The sequence below is a fragment of the Doryrhamphus excisus genome, chromosome 11, assembly GCF_030265055.1.
Source record: "Doryrhamphus excisus isolate RoL2022-K1 chromosome 11, RoL_Dexc_1.0, whole genome shotgun sequence".
Lineage (NCBI taxonomy): Eukaryota > Metazoa > Chordata > Actinopteri > Syngnathiformes > Syngnathidae > Doryrhamphus > Doryrhamphus excisus.
In genome coordinates, this window is record NC_080476.1 from 6,435,508 (window position 1) to 6,456,389 (window position 20,882).

The 20,882-nt window shown below is 41.8% G+C and overlaps 2 protein-coding genes across 2 annotated transcripts; one reads left to right on the plus strand and one right to left on the minus strand.

The window, feature by feature from the left end:
* Nucleotides 1-154: 154 nt before the first annotated feature.
* rb1 (retinoblastoma 1) lies at nucleotides 155-20,649 on the plus strand. Its single transcript, XM_058087806.1, has 27 exons — nucleotides 155-420; nucleotides 1,549-1,669; nucleotides 1,846-1,949; nucleotides 2,442-2,576; nucleotides 2,675-2,713; nucleotides 2,798-2,847; nucleotides 3,052-3,162; nucleotides 3,850-3,995; nucleotides 4,081-4,158; nucleotides 6,590-6,699; nucleotides 6,788-6,868; nucleotides 7,834-7,921; nucleotides 8,783-8,899; nucleotides 8,975-9,031; nucleotides 9,154-9,185; nucleotides 9,296-9,372; nucleotides 9,467-9,690; nucleotides 15,074-15,189; nucleotides 15,769-15,935; nucleotides 16,575-16,720; nucleotides 16,800-16,904; nucleotides 16,994-17,107; nucleotides 18,170-18,318; nucleotides 18,391-18,421; nucleotides 18,514-18,656; nucleotides 19,585-19,631; nucleotides 19,714-20,649. Exons 1-27 carry the CDS (start codon nucleotides 308-310, stop codon nucleotides 19,767-19,769), a joined length of 2,757 nt encoding a protein of 918 aa, XP_057943789.1. The 5' UTR covers nucleotides 155-307; the 3' UTR covers nucleotides 19,770-20,649.
* LOC131138675 (lysophosphatidic acid receptor 6-like) lies at nucleotides 12,278-14,254 on the minus strand. The gene has a single exon (XM_058087807.1). The coding sequence runs from the start codon at nucleotides 13,924-13,926 to the stop codon at nucleotides 12,814-12,816; it is 1,113 nt and encodes a 370-aa protein (XP_057943790.1). The 5' UTR covers nucleotides 13,927-14,254; the 3' UTR covers nucleotides 12,278-12,813.
* Nucleotides 20,650-20,882: the final 233 nt, after the last annotated feature.

The window sequence follows — 20,882 nt, forward strand, 5'->3', positions numbered from 1 at the left end:
TGGCTACGATTATATTCAAATGACAACAAACATTATAGAGCGATAAAGGTTGCCTTCTTCCAAACAGCAGATTGTGAAGGCCATGCAATTGTAGCGAACCAGACGGCGTCGCCACTCTGGCGGGCACAACGGTAACACAAAACTAACACCCACTAAACCCCGGTTTCAGGAAGTCATCCAGGTCTTGTGTTCGTCCAAACACACAAGCCGTGGAGTGGGATTTAAATATAGTAAACAATATCTACATTTTCGATACAACATCCATCAAGAATTATCGCGTCTACTTGTTTATTAGTCGGATGCAAGGATGCCACCAAAAAGGCGTAATGCCGGGACGAGCCAAAACAAGCAGACGAAGAACACAGCTGAAAAAAGTTCATCTCCGAACATCAAACAGAGCCCAGAGTTATCTGTTAAAACGTAAGACATTCTCATATTATTGAAGTCACTATTTGTCAGCATTTATAAGACAAAGAATATCATAAAAATAAACGAATACGCTGGATGTTTGCTCTTTTAAGCTAGCGTTGGGGATGAGCGGTTTAGCTAGCTGTGGTCACTGTAACTATGCAATAGGGCCCACGTCGGCATACATAGTAAACATATACTTCTGTAACATACACCTTGTGCCATAACATCGTGGACAAAAAGTTCAATTTTGAGCGACACCATTAAAGATATATGAAATGAACAACATAGAGTAGCTTATAATTATGTTATTATATCATAGTAGAGTTGTATGAACTGCTAACGGTGGCCATAGTAATAAGTAGTACTGTCGTAGTAATAGTACTAAATCTGTAGTACATAACCTAGTAGTACATCTGCTCTTTCAGAGAGAGGCTGAGTAATGTAATTAGTAGTTTAGAAGTAATATAGCACTTGTATAATGAGGTGTTTAGTCTAGTTGTGTAACTGTACGTAACAATGAGGACAAACTAACTAGTAATAACAATACTTTTTCACAGTATCTCACAAGAGTACAGTACACTACTCATATGTCAGCACAATACATATAACATGATATCTGTTCAAGGGACAATAGTAACTGAAAAGTAGAAATTGATGTACTTTCAGATAGTCATTGTACAGCTTTACCACTTTACTATCCACTACAAAAGACACATTACTGTCTAAATAACCGGCGACACAATTGAACAGCAAGATCGTTGTCTTTCCAGCAGTCATGCAGGGCAGTGGTGGTAGCATCATGGTCTGAGGCTGCATGAGTGTGCTTTATTCAGAGCAACACAAATTCCAATGTGTATTGTAACATTGTGATGTCATCCTGAACCCCTCCCTTGGGAAACTGGGCTGCAAGGCACCTCCAAGGTGACAAGTGCCTTGCCAAGGAACGTGATGGTGAATTCCATGCCCAAGAGGACTGTACTAAATCTAAACTACTGATTCTTTGACCTCAATTTGACTGCAATTCCTGACTCACTTTTAGGGATATTCAATAACTGAAAACAACGCTGAAAGTAATTGAAAACCTCCACAGTGTATATGTGATGTGTGGTAAATGTTTTCACTATCTTCTCTCTCCAGGCACAGAGACAAAGATGCTGACTTTGTTGCTCTCTGCATGAGCCTTCACGTGTCCGACACGGTGTGTGACCGTGCCTGGAAGATTTACAAAACTGTTCAGGAATCCCTGGATGAACCTGCGGTATGTATTAATGTACTTTTCCTTCTAGCAGAGACCATTTATCCACCTCTTTATGGTGTGTGATTAAGTCTGTGCTTGATACCCAAGGGTCTACACAGATTCTGATTCAGCAACTTTAATATTCTTTCCTCGATTAAAAGTTTGAAAGTGTGTTGTTTTCTGACATTCAACTGTAGGAAAATCAGAAAAGGCTTTGGGGGGCTTGTCTCTTTGTGGCTGTGACCGACATGGATGTTGCCCCTTTCACCATAACTCAGGTCCTAAAAGCAGTCAGTATGAAGTAAGTAGTGCACATGATAATGTCTCGTAGTGTTTCACATTTCTGCAGTTAATTGTTGGACCACCACGAATAAATTAGGCGCTACCTGTTCACACATGCTCATAACCACACTATAATGGGACTGCCACCTGGCTTGCCAGAGAATAAGAAGATGTAGCAGGAGGACTCAATGTTATTAACATAGCAACGTTGTTGCTATACTTAGCGAGTAATCAGAGCCCTCCTTTTCAAAAATGGAAACCGACCAGTGACAAATGCATTGAAGAGATTTTAGGAGGCTAAAACGGAGAGGGTGAACCTTTTGTGTCTCATAGTCATAGTCTGTTGTGTTCAAGTGTCACAATAATATGGTCACCAAAAATGTAGCATTATTATTTTTGAGAATGCATTTTTTTTTTTGGTGTACGCAATGAAGTATGTATCAAATGTATGTGGCAAATGTCATTTTTCAACCCCTTTTTATGTGGCCCCTTACATAAACCGATGTTTCAGTGTAAAGCAGTTTGTGGCTTTGGTTCGGAAGTTGGATGTCAACTTGGACACAATAAGCACCAAGGTGAATTCAGCACTGACACGCCTGGAGAACAAATACGATGTGTCGCTGGCTCTCTACCAGAGGTTTGAGAAGTAAGTACTAGTGAAAACACACTAACATACTAGTAATTGTACAAATACCTAATGTGGAGGCTACATTGTAATCGGTACTAATATATGTTTTGTTTCAGAACCTGCAAAAGAATTTTTGCTTTGGCACCTGAAGGAAAGTAAGTTGAAGACGTCACCGTCTGTTTTTCAACTTTCAGTATCATGTTAAGGCTTTGCTGATTGTTTGCTGCCTGCTTTTCCAGGGAGAAGGAGATCATGCGAAGCTGCTGGACGATGTTTCTGTTGGCCAAAGGTCAGATCCGTTTTCATGAACACTAATCACTCTCATTTCAAGCTGTCAACACGCTGGATGGAATCATTTCCATATTGCTTGATGTTTCTTCTTTCTGTCTTCCTTCCTTCTCTGTGGCCATGCCTGGATTGGAATGTTTTAGTCCCGATACTTTGTGTCGTCCCCTTGTGGGCTCCAATACAGCTGTTCATGTTTCTCTTGCAGGAAGGGCATTGCAGATGGAGGATGACCTGGTCATATCATTCCAGTTGCTGCTGTGTACGCTGGAGTTATTCATCAAGAGAGGCCCGCCTGATCTCCTGCAGCCTCTTTACCGTAATACACTACTTTTTCTTTTTCATTTAGGCTCTTCTATGCAGCCTTTTAATCAGACGTGTGAGCTATGTTTTGGTGATAGTTTTTTATTTAAAACCTGAACAAAATTAATTTAATTTAGTACAGGTTGGGGCCGATCAGATCCAATATCCGTATCGGGTTCAAATACCAGCATAGTTTACATATTGGACATTTCTGATTTCACCTGCAGAGATTTACCATCCACGAGCCATATCTGTGCTTTAACGTTGCCAGCTTGTTGCTTACAGTAAACATAGCTTGATGAATATCATCAGCTGTCTCCACACATGCATGCAGCCGCCCTCCTCCACCACGCCACAACACAAAACAGTCAGACATCCCAATCTCTGAACACGACAAACATTTTCTGATACAAAACAAGTAATAACAGTATTTATGTTCTGTGCTGATATCGATTCGGTATTGTGAATTTTTCCACTTGGCCCCACATCCCTTACAGGAGCCCTAGTGGTGAGTGGGGTATTCTACACTGATTTTCTTGTAGCTACATCTGCATGTACATTTTTTTGGCGTGGTTGCATATGAAAGCAATTAATTGGCTGGTGCCGGAATTGTATCAGTATCAGATTGGAAGTGGAAAAAATATGGATCGGTGCTTCTGTAGTCAGTCTTGTTGTTGTAACTTCTTAAATGTTTCTCTGTCAGAATCAGCCATCAGCAAAGTTCAGAGCCCCGTGACCCGAACCTCTCGTCGCAACCAGCACAATGCCAAAGCACGACCTCCTGAGCCAGAGGTGGACGTGCGGCTTCTTGAAACCTTGTGCAAGGAGAACGACTGCAATGCAGATGAGGTCTTTTATACTCAACAGCTAAATATTAATATTCCTCTCCTTGTTTGACCTCATCTGCGCTTCATTCACTTATTTGTATTTGCAGGTTAAAAATGTGTACCAAACTAGTTTTTCCGCCTTCCTGGACTCTCTGGATCTTCCTAAATATTCAGGACTTCCCCAGGTACTGTAAATTTTGCAAGCAGGACTGTTTAGCCTCAAGCCACTCTCACTGTTTATGTTAGCGCTCGCTTTTTGCCAGCTGCTCAGTTGTCGAACATGTAAGCACATGACAGGTGTTTATTGTCCTTGTCACTTGGGCGCTGTCAGGAAAATGTTTACTCGAGCGTTTAGTTCACCTACACAGAGAGGACACCACTGTTTGCTGACGGCGACACGCTCCTCTGCAGGACCCTGAGCAAAATTATTTTTCCGAGAACACCCCCACTAAGAGACAACTGTTGTGTGATACTTTTATAAGCAGACTATAAAACCTGCAATGCCTTAGACAAAGTGAAGGGTCTTGCTGGTTTAAAGTAATTCAAATTTACAATCAAAAAATTTATATTTATTATGATAAATGGTGGCCGCACGGTGACTAATTATATATAATTAGTATTAGTATTTGTTATTATTAGTATTATTAGTATTTAGCATGTACAGTGCATCCGGAAAGTATTCACAGCGCTTCACTTTTTCCACATTTTGTCATGTTACAGCCTCATTCCAAATTGTATTAATTTAATCTCTTACCTCAAAATTCTACACAAAATACTCCATTATGACAATGTGAAAAAAGTTTTTTTTTTTGACTTTTTTTGAATTTATTAAAAATAGAAATCACATTTACATAAGTATTCACAGCCTTTGCCATGAAGCTCAAAATTGAGCTCTGGTGCATCTTTTTTCCACTGATCATCCTTGAGATCTTTCTACAGCTTAATTGGAGTCCACCTGCAGTAAATTCAGTTGATTGGACATGATTTGGAAAGGCACACACCTGTCTATATAAGGTCCCACAGTTGACTGTGCATGTCAGAGCACAAACACCAAGCATGAAGTCAAAAGAACTGTCTGTAGACCTGCGAGACAGGATTGTCTTGAGGCACAAATCTGGGGAAGGATACAGAAAAAATTCTGCTGCTTTGAAGGTCCCAATGAGCACAGTGGCCTCCATTATTCGTAAATGGAAGACGTTTGGAACCACCAGGACTCTTCCTAGAGCTGGCCGGCCTTCGAAACTGAGCGATCGGGGAAGAAGAGCCTTAGTCAGGGAGGTGACCAAGGCACTGCTCATCACCAGGCCAATACCATCCCTACAGTAAAGCATGGTGGTGGCAGCATCATGCTGTGGGGATGTTTTTCAGCAGCAGGAACTGGCAGACTAGTCAGGATAGAAGGAAAAATGAATGCAGCAATATATAGAGATATCCTGGATGAAAACCTGCTCCAGAGCGCTCTTGACCTCAGGCTGGGGCGAAGGTTCATTTTTCAGCAGGACAACGACCCGAAGCACACAGCCAAGATCTCAAAAGATTGGCTTCAGAACCACTCCATGAATGTCCTGGAGTGGCCCAGCCAGAGTCCAGACTTGAATCCGATCGAACATCTCTGGAGAGATCTGAAAATGGCTGTGCACAGACGTCTCCCATCCAACCTGATGGAGCTTGAGACTTATTGCAAAGAAGAATGGGCAAAACTGCCTAAAGATAGGTGTGCTAAACTTGTGGGATCATATTCAAAAAGACTTGAGGCTGTAATTGCTGCCAAAGGTGGATCAACAAAGTATTAAGCAAAGGCTGTGAATACTTATGTAAATGTGATTTTTTTGTTTTCTATTTTTAATAAATTCAAAACATGTCAAAAAAACCTTTTTTCACATTGTCATAATGGAGTATTTTGTGTAGAATTTTGGGGTAAGAGATTAATTTAATACAGTTTGGAATGAGGCTGTAACATGACAAAATGTAGAAAAAGTGAAGAGCTGTGAATACTTTCCAGATGCACTGTAGGCCACAGTCAGGAGATCAGGAAGATCTGGGTTCGAATCTCCGCTTGAGCATCTCTGTGTGGAGTTTGCATGTTCTCCCCATCCCAGCTGTCTTCGGGCGAGAGGCGGGGTACACCCTGGACTGGTCGCCAGCCAATCACAGGGCACATTGACTCCAAATTGTCCCTAGGCATGAATGTGAGTGTGAATAATTGGACTGGTGACCAGTCCAGTCCAAAGGACTGGTACTATACCCTGCCTCTTGCCCAGAGCTGGGATAGGCTCCAGCATACCCGCAACTCTAGTAAGGATAAGCGGCATACAAAATGGATGGTAAATGGTCTTTCACTTGTAAGGCACTGACACTGTGGCACTGTTAGCACATTTACCTACCGATTTACCAACTGATGCTTCAACATCACAATATACATGTAATATATTATTCTATTATATACTTGTCGTACATTTTCACAGTAAAACCATGAGATAAAGCAACTTTCCATAAACATCAAAACTCTTAACACAAATAAATTGCACCCAATGTCCGTTCATGTAACTGCATAACACAAATACAAATATCACCATGGAGCAAATTACTAACCTATAGCTTCAATTCTTGCCACAGGTCAATAGCCTCAACCAACAGTATGATGAGCACTACCTCAAAAGTCGAGACATTGATGGACGGCTTTTTTTGGACAATGATGAGACCATTTTTGCGGCTAAAGTGGAAACGTAAGGTTTTTGGGATCAAAGTCTGCCTTGTGGTGTCGCCTAATAGATGAAGGAAAAAAAATCAAAAACTATATCCATGGATTTCCAGGGTACAAATGGAGAGAACGCCAAAGAAGAACCTGCTGGATGAAGACGCCGTGGCCAGCCCTCCTCCTCAGACTCCCATCAGGTAGGTGGCTGTTGCTCTAATTAATCAGCAGGTTGAAAGGCTCTGTCTCACTGGGGAGAAGTCGTTTGCCATCTGTTTTTTCCTGATTTTTTTCCCAACGAAAAAGTAGTACATTTGGTTCAATACTAATACAATCATCTTATATGATGTATAAGATGATTCAAAATATTAAGTGCATTTACTTTTTTGATTCAAATAGGGTTTGTGTGAAACCAGATGGTCACATTGTGCATAAAAAGATATTGGTGTGATATACAAGTGTGGTATAATGAACAGGGTTGGGCATTGTTTGAATTTGAATAATTGAGGTTCTTGAAGTTTCTTTCCACGGCAGTACTTTCACAAAAGGTATTTATTTTTTGAAAACCTCTTGTGTGAGTGCTTGGGCTTGGACAGTAAAGGCAGGCTGTTATGCATACCTAGAGAGGCTCCATGGAAGAGCCTCCAGCAGCCTGGGAATGGTGCCTGGAGGCCGGCCAAAGCAACAAGGTGTTGAGCCTGGAGCAGCCCACCGAGGCTGCAGGGGAGACAGGGAAGTCTAGCGGGAACTGAGCTTCATGCAGCCTAGAAATCGTGCATGGAGCCCGACCACAATGACAGGGTGTTCTGCTTGGCCCATGGCCACAGAGGCTCATGGGAGTTGGGGAAGTGCAGCGGGGAAATGGGCATCCAGTAGCCTGGAAATGGTGCCTGGAGCCCAGCCAGAATGACGGAAGTTTCTTCCAGTTAGTGGACTGGGCATCGAAACTAGGAATCGAAAATAAACTAGCTCAGGAGAATGGGAATGTTAGTGCCAGTTCCCATTCATATTCAAAACGCCATGCCCAACCCTGAAGACAATACAACATGCAAGGGTAGTATAATTAAATACTGAGATGGAACGTAGGTTATCCTTCCAGTATGGTATTTCACATGTCAGATTGTGATGGCTCTTTTATGTTTTTGAGATTGTTTTCTGTCTTCAGAGCTGCTATGACCTCCATTCAGCAGTTGAGGGGTGACCTCACCTCTCGTGGTGACCAACCATCTACCAACTTGGCAACCTATTTCAAGGTGCGTCTTGTGTTTGCAAGAATTTAAATGTCTGTTGAACAGTAAATGCTTGTTCCGGACTGACCAGCGAATAGCGAAAATCTGTGAATAATTAAAGACACCCCCAAAATGTCGCTCCACATAGCTCACCTCTGTGCATTTAAGCACAACATTAATATTTATGAACAAGGATGAACACAAACTGATACACATATGTTTTAAACTGCATCTCACTTGGTGTGTTCAAGGGCCGCCAAACAAAGTGGCTGCAATGCTCAAAGTAGAACCTTAGTCGTGAAAGCATAAATTTACATGCAAAATTGGGGGCTTTCTACGATAGTCAGTGCATCCAGTCAACAAACAAATGACTGGCTCATTCAGCTCAGAAAATGACATCCGATGCACACAGAACAATGAACAACTTCATGCCGTCACCTTTCATCTCCCCTGTACTACTGGCTGTGGCTGTTCATAGGACGCATTCGAATGCATTACGTAAATGTCAGTGTTCGGCACTATTGTTGTCAAGCCTTTTCATTTTTATTCACGTACCCCGCTTTGGTAACCTAGGTTGTAGAAAGTTATATTAAGTTTCACTTACACTTTGCAACACTCAACAACGGTGTGTTCAAGGATCACAGAAGAAAGTGCGGAAAAAATTCAAAATTTTGGGCTGGTACAGTCATTCTGTTCATTTTACCTTATCAGCACATATTTATACATTTTTACAGACTTGTATATATTTTCTGCTGAAAACATGGCTTATTTTTGGAGGAGAACATTTTTGACCCAAAATGTGCTCATGCCGAATTGTGGATGTGCTGGGATCCATTCTGTGGTAATTCATCTGTATTGCTTCTCCCCTTTCTTTGCTGTGGTTAGAACTGCACCACAGACCCAACTCAGGATGTGCTGAAGCGCTTAGAGACACTGGGACAGACCTTCAGTCAGAGATTTGCCAAGGCAGTCGGCCCACGCTGCATTGCCCTCGGCAAGCAGGTATAAAATAACACTCATCTAGAGTGCCACGCGACTTGTACTGTGTACTGCGATTGCATTTTTTTTCTCTTTCAGAGATTTACCCTTGGTGTCAAACTTTACTACAAAGTCATGGAAGCAATGCTAAAATCGGTATGATTGATTCAAATTCAAGAAATATTCTGTAAATAGAATAGTAGAACTGTAATATTGGAATTATGAGGCATTGACTGATTCTGGTGTTGATTGTCCTTGATGCTATTTTTGCTTTCTAGGAAGAGAAACGGCTGTCTGTGCAAAATTTCAGGTACTAATATTCCTCCCTACTTGGGTTAAACTTTGGAAGTTGTGTGCTTTCTCTTGTTGTGATATCTGGTGAAGCATTCCTGGCCTTATATCACATGTCCTTCATTCCAGTAAACTCCTCAACAACTCCACATTCCACACCTCTCTCTTGGCCTGTGCTCTGGAGGTTGTCATGGCAACATATGGAGGTACAGTATGTGTTTGTTTTTTTAATACAAACCTTGTCATGTATTGCCGTGTATTGACACGTTGCGCTAATATTGGTTCACAATTCTGGATTAGAGAGCAGTTTTAAGACGGGGGGATTCAATCACGGACGTGTTGGTGACCTGGCCGAAACAGACATGTGCTTCCCTTGGATTTTGGACGTTTTGAACCTCACCGCCTTTGACTTTTACAAAGTCATTGAGAGCTTCATCAAAGCTGACCCCACTCTCAGCAAAGACACTGTCAAACATCTGGAGACCTGCGAGAACCTCATCATGGAGCGCATCGCATGGAGGACGGTCAGTGAGCTTTAGCACATACAGCACATACAGACACAACAACGACACATTGCATGAGCAGAATGGTAGGGGACAAAGCAGAGCAAGAAGATGCCCACCACCCAGTAGCTGGCAGTAGATGTGGGTGAAAGCCTGCCAGTATTGCTGGCTGCATTTGCGTTTGTGTGACTGGCAGAGAGCACTCAGCATGGGGTGTTCACTGTAGAAGAGTATGAGGGTGTATGGTTCGACCCAGGGCTGTTTCTATGTCCGTGCTGCGGCGCTGTGAGGAAGGGTCCAACAGGCAAGGACTGAGCCCCACCACCAAACACCAGATTGCAACTGCGCAACAAGCACCATGCATCACCGTGATGCTGTAGGGTGCACTAGGAAGAAAATACTACAGTATGCCACCCCAGAGCTCGGGCCTTTTGGTGGTTATAGTGGATTCTCAGCAGAAGAGAGACCACAAAAACCATGTCAGCAGAAGAGAGTCCGGTTCTGCACAGTCTACCCAGAGCCAGGCTGAAGGTAACTTCATAGAAGATGAATCAGTAGCTCGTGTCCACAGTGAAGCTCAGTGGAGGAAATTAGGTTGTTATATGTGAACATAAAACGTGAGAAGACCTTCATGACCTTCTGTTGGAGCAATGAAACCCATGGCGGGTGAAAACATAATGAAATCAAATAGTCCACTGCTTTTATTGAGAGTAAATTTGCAGAAGGAGACAAACCCAGAAGATAGGGCTGGCTGAATGTTTGACGGTCAACAATACTTTTGTGTTCACTTCCTTTTCTCATAAAAGAGGTTGTGGTTGGAAAAAGAGGCTTCATTCTAACTAAATTAGCCCACAAAATTTGGGGTGCTGGAGCCTATCCCAGCTGTCTTCGGGCGAGAGGCGGGATTCACCCTGGACCGGTCGCCAGCCAATCACAGGGCACATATAGACAAACAACCATTCACACTCACATTGATACCTATGGACAATTTGGAGTCACCAATTAACCTAGCATGTTTTTGGAATGTGGGAGGAAACTGGAGTACCCAGAGAAAACCCACGCATGCACGGGGAGAACATGCAAACTCCACACAGAGATGGCCGAGGGTGGAATTGAACACAGGTCTCCTAGCTGTGAGGACTGCGTGCTAACCACTCGTCCGAGTATTAAAATATTATGTCAAGTTAGAAAAACAATTGAGAATGTTTTGCCAAACAGACATTTCAATCTAGAATTCAGTTCATTCTAGAAAAAGATCCAGTGATCCAGTAGATTCCCTGTTTACATTCCGCAAAATCTGTGAGTAATTGAGACGCCCACAAAAAAGGACATTGACGTTGTCCTCCAATTTCAGATCAAAATTTGCATTAAGAATGACTGTTGTAATGATTAGATTACATTCATCTCCAGGAGGCATCAGATAAAATGCACTTTAAAATATAAAATGCATGGGTAATCACCACTAATCAATGATTATGTTAGATGAAGCTGTAAAAATTTATTATCTGTCTTTCAGACCTTTGTTGCTGGGGCATTAGTGGGCTTCGCTTGGTTGCTCTGGAGTAGGATCAATTCACCTTTTATATATTTTTTGTTTTCACATGTGCAAATGCATTTTTTGTAGTCACGGTAACGCCCGATCGATATATCGCAATTGATCTCTGTCCTTGGTTGTAACCCTTGTGACATGCAATATGGTGAGTAATCCGGTAAATTTCTCGAGGCATGTTGCTGCTTGCATGCTGATGTTTTACAGGTGGTGATGCATTTGCCAGTGTCAGAGTAGACCCTCGGGGTGAGCGGCCTGCCAGGAATGTAGCACACACACACTTACAGCGCACAGCTTTTACAAGAAACAGCAAATATTTCACATGCATTCAAGCCACACCATGTCCCACGTAGACTGCTTTTACTGTTGTCAGACATTTAGACATTATCATTTGAGTGGTTTCTCAGATTTTGTGGGATTTGTTTGTGTTTGTTTTAAGCTTTGATTCTTTCCATTTTGCTTTCGTATATGACACATTTGTCAAAACGGCAAACTAAAGACCTAACATGTCATAAACAACATAACCATACAATGTTTAGTTCATGAAAAATAGTAGCAAATAAAACCTTGCGCTCACTGCCAATGTCCCTAATAATGCATAATAACAATCGTGATGATTGGACACCACAAGATTTTTATATTGATAATTAACTTACCATTTTATTCACGTGGAGTAATTAGGCTTATAGTCTAGGGTCTTGCTTTGCAGCTTGCATGTTTTATAAGCAAAATTGAAGCCGCTCAAGATGCTTCCCATGCTAATCAACACGCTTGATGGCGGCGGACACATAGGGTGACGTTTGTTATTCAATTTCCAAAGTTCCTATACTGTGTAAGTAGTATCTGTGTAGCACAAATTGTGTGCGTATCAATAATGACTCGGTACAACTCATTTTATAGGATGCAATTACAGCCCCCACCCCAATCAGTCCAGAAAAGACCAAATGTTATCCAAGACTGATTTTATCAACACTATGCTTCAATAATGTAATAAGTACAACCATGGATTTTCCATTTCACCAAGACTATGAATTTCAAAATGTACGTAGAATAGAATAACCTTCTGCAGGTTCAGAGAACATGTCATATGTAACATATAGAACTAGGTATGCTGGCTTTATCACATATTTGAATGACTTGTTTTGTTATGACCATTGGCAGTAATATTGAAATTTTGTCTAGTACTATAGTTGTGTTAATCATTGACTACACCTTAAAGCTATTGTGTCATTGTTTGTGGCATGAGCCAGTCATGACTGTCTTGATGAGGGTGTACCAATAAAGTACCCGATAGCCTCGAGGGAGGCCAAAAGTACATAGAAACGACTGAGTACATCCAAACAGCTTTAATACTCGTTGCAGAACAACAACATAAAAAGACTAAAACTATATGTACTGTTTCATGTGCCAACACTGATACTTGATTGGAAGTGTCCACATTCATTTGTAGAAGTCAGTCTAAAATGAGTGTAGTATAGTCACCATGGCATGCGTATTCAGACTCATTTTTATTAGGGGCAATGTCTTAAGTCCCAGTCATCAGTTTCCATTCCGACATCAGGAATAATGTCACCAACAATCTTCAATTTCTTCTGTCAGATGCTAGATTTTTCACTAGACTGTAAAGTGTTTGTGTCTGTGAATCTGGTTCTCAATGACTTCAGGGCCAGACTTTTTGGGGTAGAATTTGGGCTGCTCTGTGCACTGTCCCCCTGTAATCTATCTAGAAGCTTAACGCCGTTGTGCCACACCGTGGACTTGCGTTTGATGGAGCTCTGAATGGTCTCTGAGGTGAAGTAGTAAACCACTGGGTCAAAGCAGCAGTTGGTCACGGCTATGCACAGTGAAATGGGGTAGATGGTTCTCACCACGTGTTCCGCGTTACATCCTTTCAGAACATTCGAGCGGACCAGAGAGTAGAACATGAGATTGACATTGTAGGGGATGAAACAGAAGCAGAAGATGAGCAGATGTACAACAATCATCCTCAGAATCTTAGCTTTGTTGATGCTTCCACCGCGGCTGATGGTCTGGGGTTTCTTCAAAGTCTGTAGAACCATCATGGAGCAGAAAACATTCAGCATCAGCGGGATGACAAAGCCGACCGTTTCAATGAACACCACCACTTTGGAGAGCTCAGACTTCCACTGGTTTTTGGAGTAGTTTTCAAAGCAGTAGTTTGAAGAGGCGTTGACATTTTTGGGTGAAGTGGTGTCCAGAAGGAACCCTGTAGGTATACTTCCAGATAGAACCAACACCCACACCGTGAGACAGGCCAGCTTGGCGTTCCGCTTAGTCCTAATGGCCTGGGATCGGAATGGATGCACAATAGCCAGAAAGCGGTCAACGCTGATGCAAGTGAGGAAGAGGATGCTGCCGTACATGTTGGTGTAGAAAAGCGCCACAGAAATCTTACAGAGCACACTTCCGAACATCCATTCCCGTTTAATGAAGTAGACTATTCGAAAAGGCAGGCTGAGGACAAAGAGAGAGTCTGAAACGACCAGGTTCACCATGTATGTCGTGGTTTCGTTCCTTGTTTTCAGGGTGCACCCAAAAATGTAAACGGCCACCATGTTGAAGAAGAATCCAATCACAAACACCAGGCTGAAAACGGTGCTGTACAGAGGGTATTTGAAGTCATCGCTCTTGTTGCACTTCATAAAAGTGTGAGTGGCACCCAGCGTTTGTAGGGAACTGTTATACATGTTTAGACCGAGTCAGGGAGTCTGGAACATGCGCAGAGTGGAGCACTTTTAAGTCATCTCCAGGCAGAAAACCCGTTTATTCAATATTCTGTAACAGCCCACTTGTTTGCATTTCACTTGGGAGAGAGGAACCCGCCGAAGAAAAGTCACTTGCCCACTAAACTCCTTGGTTGTAGTCCGTTTGTGAATGCTGTCCTGCACGTTGTTTAATCCTCAGTGGTGTGAAGTTCCTGCTTGACTTTTGCTGAAAGTCTTTTCTCAGCCTTCCAAAGACGAAGAGATCTTTCCTTCTCTCCCGTGTGTCCCAGCAGTGAGCCTGCTGGGCGTGACTATCTTTACAAACTGTTGGTTGTCAGACGATCCGACACAAAAGAAGTGAAACACAAAGGGAGGAGCTTCTACCAGGGCCAAAGTCCTCCCATTGCTACCTTGTTTTTGCATCTAAATTTGAATATTTATACACATAGGGTTTTGCAATTCCACAATGTTTGAATAGGCTTCTTCTATTGGCTGCTGTATTTGAATATGTGTCCCTGAGAGCAGATTGTCAAACTTGCTAACATATTTGTGTACGGGATAGGCCAGGTTTACAGTAACGATTCCCTTTTTGTCAAATAGGAAGTGAAAGCTGACTTCTGGTCACGTGTCACTGAATATTGTAAGTGCTGTCAAGTACAAGGCAGACTGGTGGCGTCAACAGGGTGTGGCCAGTACACGTAAGAGGTACACTCTAGTTGCAGGTCCATACCTGTAGCTGTCATGATCTGTGGAAACCACATCCATGTGTCGACACGGGCTCATCCCCGTTTGCCTCCTGCTGTATACATGCCGATATGTTCTGTGAAATACTTTACTTTTACTTACTGCATAGTTTTCTTTGATAAGATTATTTTGTGTGATGATCTTTCAGCATAGCAGCAATGAAATGCACACTCACACTCACAGAGCTCTTATCTACCACATTGTTGTGATAATGTGTTAGTGCTTGCCCTAGCAGAGCAAGCTCTTTTAAGGCATTCTTATCACTTACTTTTTTCCCCTCTCTGCATCAAAATGAACGTCCTTATCTTCTCTATATGTAATTAATTGATCATCAGTGATATTTTATTTATTTAAAATTATTTTTTGGTTTTGTTTGCTTCCTCAGGGTTCTCCTCTCTTTGAGCTGTTGAAGCAGGAGCATGAAGGCGGCTCCATGGAACAAGCGGAGACGACCGCCAGTTTCAACCAACCACTACAGCACAACCACACTGCCGCTGACCTGTGAGTCCATCTGGCCGCTTGGTAGCTCATTTTCTGTGCATTGTCAGTCGAATGTTGCAAACTGACCGACTGCAAGTTAGAATCAGTGACTTGTCATGATGAGAAAAAAACAATAACATACAATAAGTATTTTCTGTATGATACCTATTGTTTTTACCATTTTCTTAAGTAAAAATTGCTGAATTTGCACATTTACTTGAAATACACGACAGAAAAGATGCTATGATAATGAACCAAAATTTAATTGGTCTCTTTATTTGGTCATCCTCTTAATGAGCAACCTGTATTAAAGTAAAAAAAAAAAAAAGTCAAAAGGAGTCACAGTGCACATCACGGATTAGAATGAAATAGCACAGTTTAGTCATAGCTTGTCACTTTGATTGCACACTGTGATGTTGCAATGTTTGTCTGTTGCAATGGAGAAGTGGAAGTAGAGAGACCTCAGTTGGCATTGTTCTTCTTGTAGAATGGAATAGACCAGTGGATGGACCGGCTGATGTCACAATTTAAGAAATTCTTTATTTCAAGGGTATTTTATTCATGGATTTTTATCAAATAATTTCATCTTTGTCTTGCTAGGTATCTCTCCCCTGTTCGTCCGGGCCTTCGCATCTTGCCTCCTGACTCCCCCGCCAATCCTGGGTCTCAAACTGCCCCTCCACCATCCAACCAGCCTGGCCCACAGCCTGCTGGCCAGAACATTCAGCACCCAAGGTCCAACTCTCTCAGCCTCTTCTATAAGAAATGTAAGTTTTAGCTCTAAAGGTTATCTTTTAAGAGCACCTTTCTACATGCTGTCAGTAATATGGAAGAACCACAACAATCGCTCACACTGAATCCGTTGCGACTCTGGTCCTGATCCACTCTGGCTTGCCGCAAAGTGCTACTCACACTGACTTTGGTACTGTAACTATTAGCAGGTTCTTGTATTGATATGATGATGAAATGATATGAGGGTGCTTGGGTGTCTGCGGCGTCCGAAAAAAGTGAGAACCGAAACAGATTCTTTCCATTTGGCCATACGTCCGCCATAGTTGCACCGCACAGCGCTAGTGTGAGCCTACAGGGATTTCAATCTTGCGGAATGCTTCCAGCGGCTGCAACGGAGCCGCAGTGGATTCAGTGTGAGCACAGGGTAAGGGAGAGACATCAGAGTGAGAGTGTTGCCTTATTCTGTGTTTTGGTGCCTTGCATAAGGGCACCTCAGCGGTGCTATGTAGCAAACCGGCACCAGCTGCTTGTAAAGAAATGTACAAGCAGCTGTAATAAATATTAGAGTGGAGGTAGTTTCTTTTTTTGTTTGCTTTGGACCACTTACTGCTCGGTTCTATTATTCTGAGATGTTCTTAATTGTTGCATCTCATGTGTGGTTTCCTCCCCTACAGTGTACCGCCTAGCCTACATCAGACTGAAGATGCTCTGCTCCTATCTCCTGTCCTCCCATCCGGAGCTGGAGCCCATCATCTGGACGCTCTTCCAGCACACTCTGCAGCAAGAGTACGAGCTGATGAGAGACCGTCACCTCGACCAGGTAGCCTCAAATCTCCATTTGTATCATTTCTACTTCTCTTTTGTTCTCATGATGCATGTCTTCCACTTTCCTTCTTTAGTTGATGATGTCGGCCATGTATGCCATCTGTAAGGTGAAGAGCGTTGATCTGCGCTTTAAGACCATTGTGTCGTCATACAAGAACATGCCCAACACCAGTCAGGAGGTGACGTCAGCTCTTGACAAGCTTCATCACTTCATCATCAAACACAGCTTGTTTGTGAATCTTGACGTGTGTATATGTGTGTTATGCAGACCTTCAAGCATGTGCTCATCACAGAGGGCCACTATGACTCCATCATTGTATTCTACAACCAGGTGTTCATGCAGAGGCTGAAAACAAACATCCTGCAGTATGCCTCCCAAAGGGTGAGACACTCTCAAACACACACATTCAACACTCCTGGCGAACCAAATGCCACTTCCTAGTTCATAGTGCCTATTTTGCTCATTCAATCATTCATTCATTCATTCATTTTCTACCGCTTATCCTCACGAGGGTCGCGGGGGTGCTGGAGCCTATCCCAGTTGTCTTCGGGCGAGAGGTGGGGTACACCTTGGACTGGTCGTCAGCCAATCACAGGGCACATATAGACAAACAACCATTCACACTCACATTCATACCTATGGACAAGTTGGAGTCACCAATTAACCTAGCATGTTTTTGGAATGTGGGAGGAAACCGGAGTACCCGGAGAAAACCCACGCATGCACGGGAATAACATTGAACATTGGAATTGAATTTGGGTCTCCTAGCTGTGAGGTCTGCGCGCTAACCACTTGTCCACCGTGCAGCCCCTATTTTGCTTAGCACACTGAAAAACAAAGATAACCATGATTAAATACAGCCAAACCTTGGTTTTCATTGAAAATGTTTGCAGCGTTGCTGATTCACTGTTATTGCATTATTTATTAAATGTGACTGCTAAATAACCTACCTCAGGGCCAAAGAAAGCTGCAAATGTCAGCAATTTCATAAAGAAGGTGAGAAACATGACTTACCATCCTAACCAGGATGTACAGGAAGTCAGCATCAACAGTAACTTCCATCCATTTGTCATGTAGAATTATATTGATTTGTTTTCTGCGTATAAAACTATAATTATCTCCATAAAACATTTTTTTTTCTCATTGGGTGAGCAGATTTATCATTACAGCGTCATCATAGCATTTGAGGGTACAGGGCAGGAAAAGGCAATAATAAACATTCACTTCACCCTTTGCTGCCTCCTTCTTCTTAATAAAATTAAGAAATAAAATACAGGAGACCCAAACCAAACCAAACTGTTAAGGTAGATTTGAGGGGAAAAATGTTTAGCATTCCAGACTGTACCATAACAAACAGAGAGTAAAAAAATAGGCTAACCATTCTGCACACCTTTAAAGTAGAGTGTCAAGCCTGCAATACTTGACTTGTTTATTTTGTTCCAGCCGCCGACCCTCTCTCCAATCCCACAAATCCCACGCAGCCCTTATAAATTCCCCAGCTCTCCTCTGCGTGTCCCCGGAAGCAACAACGTGTACATTTCACCCATGAAAAGCCCGCGCATGTCACCTGGCATCATGACTCCTCGCAGCAGGTCAGCATTCACAGCGCAACAATCTGGTCTGTCGGCTTCACTCAAGTTATGGCTAACTTTGTCTCTCTACAGGATGCTGGTGTCCATTGGGGAATCTTTTGGGGTATGTATATTTACTTCTGAGCACATTATATCCAGCCTCTTCTTGATAAACAATTACAAAGTCATTTTTTTATGCTTTGTTGTCATACGCAGCAGTCCAATCGCTTCCAGAAGATCAACCAGATGGTCAACAGTGGCGAACGCCCCTTTAAGAGAACTTTGGATATGGGAGGCACTCCCAAGCCTCTGAAGAGGTTGAGATTTGATGTTGATGGGCAAGATGAAGCTGATGGAAGGTGGGTTGGAAATGTTGTACGTTTACACATAATTCAAGAAATTGTTAGCATCGTTAAGAGAAATATGATCTCAGAGAAGAACTAAATTTGAAACACTTATATGCTAGTACAACATTAAAAAGCCATAGCATTTCGGTATGTGGAATCAAACTATGGAATGGATTGAGTAAGGAACTCAAACAATGCACAATGATGAGCCAATTCAAGAAACAATACAAGCAGTTGATGTTTGCTAAATACAAGGATGAAGCGTCTTGAACCAGTCATGATGTGCTATACATATCACTGTCACTAACACTTTATCATCAGTTACTCTGGTACCCGTTATGTCATTATATGGTCATATCACCTTGTACTTTGGTATGCATGTTCAAATGAAATTAAACCATTACCATTACCGTGCTTAAATAAATAATAAAGTAATAAAGTACGCAATAGACTACCTGGAGGCACACTCACTAGTATTAATGGTAATGGTAATGGTTTAATTTCATTTGAACATGCATCAGATTACAATTGAGTGCATCACATAATCAGTTCACAGTTCCACATGTCCAAAAGGAGTAGGAAGAAGCAAAGCTTATTAAATCCTACCCCTCCATCTGGTACTTTTACAATCAGTAACTGTTACATTTGTTCACTTCCTGCTTTCCATATTACAGTTTAAGGTTTTTTGGGTTTTTTTTAATAACAAATGCCCTGTTGAAGGGACAGACATGTTCCCTTTGGGCTTTTAAACTGCCTCAAGTACAGCATCAAAGCTAGATTTTGGCCGCCATTCTTCCAATACACTACTGTGGGATACAATTGAAAAATACTATAATATATATGACCTTTAGTGAGCTAAAAGATTTAAGTTATCTGAAATAATGTAGAAATACATGTCTGTAATGGATGGTTGATGATTTGTGTACTTTGATTGAAATAGCAAATCTGGCAGAGATTCAACACTGATGAAGAGGCTCACTGAGATGAGTAAGTGGACACTTCATTTTATTTGACGTGCATCATTTTACAGGGAATATTTCATTCACACTGTTCCGTTCCTTCTACACAGACTCCACTTGCAGTCGGATGAAGGAGGATGCAGAATCCCGAAGGGAGAAGCAATAAAAACTACTGAACTAACCCTGCACTGTTTGTCACAATGTCAACTCTTGAAAACTTGAGCTTTTCTGTACATTTAGTGTGTGATTTTAGTTTGTATTTAACTTTTTTTTTCCTAAAGAGCAATATGTCAATAATAGGTTTGGAGGGTTTTAACCTAATTATCATTGGCTGTGAGATTAGGTGCCTTTTGTTTTTGTTTTTTTTTAAACATTGTTTGGCTTAAGAGCAGCCTTACTGCGACACAATACTGACTTTGTATGTTTATTTTCATGTTTCAATCATAATGTGACATTTGCAGTGTTAAATCATGATTTATTTGCTTCAAATCTGGCCAATCAGTTTTAAAAATGATTATTTTAAATGAGAATTGCAGAGATTATATGGACTCATATACATACTATACATAATTACTCATTCTTTTTTGAAGTAAAAAAAAATGTTTGTTTTGTTGAGTGACAAGGGTTTTTTGTATTTCTTAAGTCTTTTGAAACCAGGAAAGTAATTGACAGGGATTTATATGCCATGTAGAGCAAATAAATATGCCAACCTCCCTCTTTAAAGAAACAAAAAAAGCTCCTAGAGATGTAATTTGTCTGTCTTTAAATTAATATTTACTTTTGTTCAGGTAGTTCCTTTTTAATATACTGATTTCTGATTTTGACTTCTTTTTTTTTTTTTTACCAGGTTTTGCTGTTCATTCCTTGCGACGTTTACTTGTCTTTGCACTTGATTGTTGCCTGCAAAGACATCAGAAACTTCTTGTACTTCAGTCCATTTTCTGTATAACTTCAATACTGAATATTGTATTGTACCATTATATAAACTGTGTTGTTCCACTTTCAAACAAACCAATAAATCATACCCAGCCTCTTGGTAAAAGTAACTGAAAGGAGGAAGCATCACTTTCATCGCTTTTGCTATGCACCCAAGCCCGTCGTTGTTGTTTTTCCCCCAAGCTCCTCCTGGGAAATGAGCGCTGCCTGCACAGTAACAACTGTTTTAATTGATAGCAGGGCACTCTTGTCAAAGAAGGAGAGCCCAGTTCAAAGAAACAGTTTGGGCTGGGTGGGTGGGTGGGCTCTTGTTAGCCAAGCGTGAAACACTTGGAAGCGGTTA

Excerpts from the sequence above, each read along its gene's own strand:
- rb1 (XM_058087806.1), top strand. The coding sequence starts at position 308 with ATGCCACCAAAAAGGCGTAATGCCGGGACGAGCCAAAACAAGCAGACG. Across the intron at positions 2,577-2,674 it reads CTCTACCAGAGGTTTGAGAA|AACCTGCAAAAGAATTTTTG; the intron begins GTAAGTACTAGT and ends GTTTTGTTTCAG. Across the intron at positions 2,714-2,797 it reads GCTTTGGCACCTGAAGGAAA|GGAGAAGGAGATCATGCGAA; the intron begins GTAAGTTGAAGA and ends CTGCTTTTCCAG.
- LOC131138675 (XM_058087807.1), bottom strand. The coding sequence starts at position 13,926 with ATGTATAACAGTTCCCTACAAACGCTGGGTGCCACTCACACTTTTATG.